Here is a 6278-nt window from a genome sequence, read left to right on the forward strand (position 1 = left end):
TGGCAATGTTAGTGGGGTTCTTATGATGACCTCTGGGAGGAATGGAGTAGTACTGTATTGATATCGCATCATAGTCCGTGAAGCAGGTGAGTAAGTCGTCTGCATAATCTGACCAATTTTTGTTAAAGACAGGACAGTTTGCTTTGGAGATAGAGACAGTTCCAGTGCAAATATTGGGGGTTGAGTGAGGTTCTGTAAGAATGGGGTTACCGGAGAGATCAATTAGAGTTGATAATGCTATAGCTTGGGTTTCAGATGTTACTGTGACGAGACGGGAACGATCGGGTAGGCTACGGAAAGAGACTTTGTCTATTTGTTTATGGAGGCATTGCTGGAAGAGAAGAGTGTTGTCGAAGTAGGGAGCTGTTGGATGGATCACGAAAAATCTGTCCCATTTGGCTGGGCTAGATCGAGTATTTAAGATATTTGTAGAGATGGGGGTAGTAGAAGGATGGGGGCGTGTGGAAGAGGGAGTAGTGTTGAGGGAGGTAGTATTATGGAAAGATGGGCAATAAAGCTGTAAAGTAGTAATAAGGTAAGATGGGGTGTAGATGAAGAAGATTGTGGGGGTAGAGGTGATGAAGTTGAGCATGTTGGGAGAATAGGAATGTCTGGAGACTGAGTGTTGATTTGGGTGGATAACGTACTAGTAGGCATTAAAGTGGGGGTAGAAGTTGCAGTGTTCGGAGCCGTGGTCAAAGGAAAATCTGGGGTCGGGGACTCGGGAGAGTTTCAATTAGTGGGGTTATTTGATGAAGGGGCAAGCCTCATTGCCCCTAATAACGGTATAACGTCTTCATTATTGGCTATGGTAAGCCTTGAGTATGTTGGGGAGAGAAACAGTCCACCCCTCAGGGTCCCCTTAAGGGGTAAGGGCTAGACAACTAAACAGGGGAATACCGTACCCATGGCTCCCTCAGGCCGTTCAGGACTGGCACAAAGTCAGCCTTTCATCCTTTCAGCACAGCTCTTACATCTTAGGAAATAGACAGTAGAAGGGGTTGGGAAGGGATGGAAACGAAAAAGCAGGAGGGGAAGAAAGACCTTGCAAAATTAGTAGAGTCGAGAGCTGAGGGCCAAGGCAGGGTCCCAGTCCTTGCCTCCTAATCCCCCACAACAAGAACGGGCAAGGGATTGGTGGGAGTATAAGGTTAAGGGAGTAGGGAACATTATGATAAAGTATTGTGGTGAAAAGGGCAAAAGCGAGTTTAATGATCACGATACGTGAACAGAACAAGAGGATAAAGAAAAGGAAAAGGAAGGAAGAGGAAAAGACCAGGCAAAATTAGTTGAGGCGAGGGCTGAGGATGATCCCCTACTTTGGGCCTCAGTCCCCGTCTCCCAAGTCCCCCCCCCCCAAGAACGAGCAAGGGATAGGGGGGGGGCGGCGGCTCGAGAAAGGTAGTAAGAGGCGCCCGTGTCAGTCCCCTCTGATTTTTCCCCTCTCGCGCCTTTCTCCCACCCTTTTCCCCTGACAAAAACTGTGCACATCGCGTTTTATTTATCTTATTCATTTGTTACTTTTTATTTTAATTTTTCATTATTGTCAATTGAAAAGGTAGAGGATTCCATGAGGATCATGAAATTCCCGAAGGTATTGCACAATTATGCAGCCTTAGCTCCTCCTACTCTCCGGCGTCACCCGTCTCTAGTCCGCCCCCAACTCCCCTTTGCAGGAAACGTGCGAGAAGCTTCAGTGGCTCTCTGAAGCTGCTCCGACCGACACGTGTAAGTGATGTATCCCGCTAACCCTTCGTTGGGACTGTGTGCAAACAAAATCGTTTGCGTTTGTGTCAAACACGTGTGCATTGTTAAATTTTTAAGTATTTGTCGTATGATCGTGGTTCCCAAATTATATAATATTAGAGTAACATCTAAAGTTTTTACTGATACTGGTTTCTAGTTATTTTTTAAAAACCACAATGAGGAAAACGGACACGTAATTATTAAGTGACGTGTTGTTTTTTCGAATTAACAGATTTTTTTTTTATAAAATGTTATTAAAATCGACATCAGTTGACGCTTTATACGCAGACTAATTAACGCTGGCGCACACAGCTGGTTCCCGCAGCTGGAACACACAGCTGGTGCCGCAGCAGGAACACTCAGCTGGTGCCCGCAGCTGGGACACATAGCTGGTGCCCGCAGCTGGGACACATAGCTGGTGCCCGCAGCTGGGACACATAGCTGGTGCCCGCAGCTGGGACACACAGCTGGTGCCCGCAGCAGGAACACATAGCTGGTGCCCGCAGCTGGAACACACAGCTGGTGCCGCAGCAGGAACACTCAGCTGGTGCCCACAGCTGGGACACACAGCTGGTGCCCGCAGCTGGGACACACAGCTGGTGCCCGCAGCAGGAACACTCAGCTGGTGCCCGCAGCTGGAACACACAGCTGGTGCCCGCAGCTGGAACATTCAGCTGGTGCCCGCAGCTGGGACACACAGCTGGTGCCTGCAGCTGGAACACAGCTGGTGCCCGCAGCTGGAACATTCAGCTGGTGCCTGTGGCTGGGACACACAGCTGGTGGCTACGGTGACCAATGAACCATGAACAATAGGATTACTGACCTTAGATCAAGATTAAGGGTCAAATGACTTCTCATCGTGGCTTTAGTTTTTAAATAATATATATGTATATATATATATATATATATATATATATTTTTTTAGGAACAATGGCAACCCCCACAGCATCAAAGAAACAAGAAAAGAATGAAACGAGGGTTAAGTTCCAAGAGGCCTCCTTTAACACCTAGAGCAAGTTGGAACTTCAAACCACATAATAGAGGTTGTGACCAAGGCACTGGATCTTAACAGAGATGGGGTCAACAGCCTAGAGCAGGTAAGATCAGAATAGCTTCAGGTTATTGTCAGAAATTATTAATAATGTAGCAATAATGAGAGAAAAAAATCAGTCATCACTCATAGTTCAGTTCCTATCTTAATTTCTTTTCAAGTCATGTTTGATGTTATATTTCACTGTTAATGATTTAACTGCCTTGAATGTGTTCTTTTGTATATTGATTTTTTTTTTCTTCTTCCTGGAGGTGGACGTAATGATCAGAAAATCAATTATCATCCTGTTCGACTCAGGTTACAAGATAGGTGACACCTCCATACCTCTCGAAAGCCCAAAGAAGAAGAAGGGGCACAATGTGAAGGTCCATAAAAAAAAGGCATTTCCAACCAAGAGGCACTAAAGAGGGAGACAACAAAGGTGGAAAAGAGGCAGTCCTTCAACACCTAGAGCAAGTTGGAGTTTCGAACACCATAATCGAGACTGTGACTCGGGTTACAAGAAAGGTGACACCTAGGAACAATGGAACCCCCACAACATCAAAGAAACAAGAAAAGAAGGAAATTAGGGTTAAGTTCCAAAAGGCCGTGGAAAAGAAGCCGTCCTTTAACACCTCGAACAAGTTGGACAAAAGAACTGGATCTAAACATAGATTGGGTCAACAGCCTAGAGCAGGTAAGATCAGAATAGCTTCAGGTTATTGTCAGAAATTATTAATAATGTAGCAATAATGAGAGAAAAATAATCAGTCATCACTAATAGTTCAGTTTCCATCTTAATTTCTTTTTGAGTCATGTTTGATGTTATATTTCACTGTTAATGATTTAATTGCCTTGAATGTGTTCTTTTGTATATTGATGTTTTTTAATTGTTTTTTTTTCAGGTGGTGGACGTAATGATCAGAAAATCAATTATCGTCCTAGGTGACACTGGTTACAAGATAGGTGACACCTCCATACCTCTCAAAAGCCCAAAGAAGAAGAAGAGGCACAATGTGAAGGTCCATAAAAAAAAAGGCATTTCCAACCAAGAGGCACTAAAGAGGGAGACAACAAAGGTGGATAAGAGGCCGTCCTTCAACACCTAGAGCAAGTTGGAGTTTCGAACACCATAATCAAGACTGTGACTCGGGCTACAAGAAAGGTGATACCTAGGAACAATGGAAACCCCCAGGAACAATGGCAACCCCCACAACATCAAAGAAACAAGAAAAGAAGGAAACGAGGGTTAAGTTCCAAGAGTTAGAACTTCAACACCAAGAGCAAGTTGGAGTTTCAAACAGCATAATCGAGACTGTGACAAAAGAACTGGATCTAAACAGAGATGGGGTCAACAGCCTAGAGCAGGTAAGATCTGAATAGCTTCAGGTTATTGTCAGAAATTATTAATAATGTAGCAATAATGAGAGAAAAAAAAAATCAGTCATCACTAATAGTTCAGTTCCTATCTTAATTTCTTTTCAAGTCATGTTTAATGTTATATTTCACAGTTAATGATTTAATGGCCTTGAATGTGTTCTTTTGTATATTGATTTTTTTTTTTTTTCCAGTTGGTGGACGTAGTGATCCGAAAATCGATTATCGTCCTGGGCGACTCGGCTTACAAGATGGGTGACACCTCCATACCTCTCGAAAGCCCAAAGAAGAAGAAGGGGCACAATGTGAAGGTCCATAAAAAAGGGCATTTCCAACCGAGAGGCACTAAAGAGGGAGACAACAAAGATGGAAAACGGGGAGGCAAAGGCAGGGAAGAAAGACCATCACACAATCCAGGTGAGACTTTTAATTATGCCCTAGAATATTTCAACAGAATCAGCTTAAAAGAAAAAGAAAAAAAAAAAAAAAAAAAAAAAAAAAAAAAAAAAAAAAAAAAAAAAAAAAAAAAAAAATATATATATAATATATATATATATATATATATATATATATATATATATATATATATATATATAAGCTATAACCAGAAATATTTTAGGTGTAATTTATGCCAGGAATGAACATGATTATACATTATCTTTTTGAAGTATAGCACTGTTGCAGTGTGTAATATATGTGTGTATGTATCTCCAGTATTTGTGAAATGTTTGTCTTTTTTAGACAACTCTGAATATGGAGAGGAGGAGAAGCCTGAGGAGGGCAAGACTCACCAAAACAAGAAGAAAAAGAAATAAGACAAGAATCCAAGCCAATATGAAGCTGAATAATTTTTAAGGAACATTATCTAATAATACCATCAATATACAAAAGAATACATTTAAGGCAGTTAAATAATTAACAGTGAAATATAACATCAAACTTGACTTGAAAAGAAATTAAGATAGGAACTGAACTATGGGTGATGACTGAATTTTTTCTCTCATTATTGCTACATTATTAATAATTTCTGACAATAACCTGAAGCTATTCTGATCTTACCTGCTCTAGGCCGTTGACCCAATTTATGTTTAGATCTAGTGCATTTGTCACAACCTCGATTATGGTGTTCGAAACTCCAACTTGCTCTAGGTGTTGAAGGACAGCCTCTTGGAACTTAACCCTCGTTTCATTCTTTTCTTGTTTCTTTGATGTTGTGGGGGTTGTCATTGTTCCTGGGGGTTTCCATTGTTCCTAGGTATCACTTTTCTTGTAACCCGAGTCACAGTCTCGATTATGGTGTTCAAAACTTGAACTTGCTCTAGGTGTTGAAAAACTGCCTCTTTTCCACCTTTGTTGTCTCCCTCTTTAGTAGCTCTTGGTTGGAAATGCCTTTTTGATGGACCTTCACATTGTTTCCCTTCTTCTTTTTCTTTGGGCTTTCGAGGGTATGGAGGTGTCCCCCTATCTTGTACCCCGAGTCGACAGGATGATAATTGATTTTCTGATCATTACATCCACCTCCAGGAAGAAAAAGAAGAAAAAAAATCATTATACAAAAGAACACATCCAAGGCAATTAAATCATTAACTGTGAAATATAACATCAAATATGACTTGAAAAGAAATTACAATAGGAAATGAACTATAGTGATGGACTGATTTTTCTCTCATTATTGCTACATTATTAATAATTTTTTTTTTTTTTTGACAATAACCTGAAGCTATTCTGATCTTACCTGCTCTAGGCTGTTGACCCCATCTTTGTTAAGATCCAGTGCCTTGGTCACAACCTCTATTATGTTGTTTGAAGTTCCAACTTGCTCTAGGTGTTAAGGGACGGCCTCTTGGAACTTAACCCTCGTTTCATTCTTTTCTTGTTTCTTTGATGTTGTGGGGGTTGCCATTGTTCCTGGGGGTTTCCATAGTTCCTAGGTGTCCCTTGTCTTGTAACCAGTGTCGCCCAGGTTGATAATCGATTTTTTTATCATTACGTCGACCACCTAAAAAAAAAATACCATCGATATACAAAAGAACACAGTTCTTTTGTCACAGCCTCGATTATGGTGTTTGAAACTCCAACTTGCTCTAGGTGTTGAAGGACTGCCTCTTTTCCACCCTTGGTGTCT

General features: G+C 41.4%; 2 protein-coding genes across 2 annotated transcripts; one reads left to right on the plus strand and one right to left on the minus strand.

Moving 5' to 3' along the window:
- Positions 1-2035: 2035 nt before the first annotated feature.
- Positions 2036-2416, minus strand: LOC119579027 (keratin-associated protein 12-2-like). The gene has a single exon (XM_037926742.1). The coding sequence runs from the start codon at positions 2414-2416 to the stop codon at positions 2036-2038; it is 381 nt and encodes a 126-aa protein (XP_037782670.1).
- Positions 2417-3053: 637 nt separating this feature from the next.
- On the plus strand, positions 3054-5560 carry LOC119583233. The gene is made up of 4 exons (XM_037931710.1): positions 3054-3473; positions 3682-4144; positions 4348-4570; positions 4895-5560. The coding sequence occupies exons 2-4, from the start codon at positions 3977-3979 to the stop codon at positions 4966-4968; spliced, it is 465 nt and encodes a 154-aa protein (XP_037787638.1). The 5' UTR covers positions 3054-3473; positions 3682-3976; the 3' UTR covers positions 4969-5560.
- Positions 5561-6278: the final 718 nt, after the last annotated feature.

Source organism: Penaeus monodon, chromosome 2, assembly GCF_015228065.2.
Source record: "Penaeus monodon isolate SGIC_2016 chromosome 2, NSTDA_Pmon_1, whole genome shotgun sequence".
In the NCBI taxonomy this organism is placed as follows: Eukaryota; Metazoa; Arthropoda; class Malacostraca; order Decapoda; family Penaeidae; genus Penaeus; species Penaeus monodon.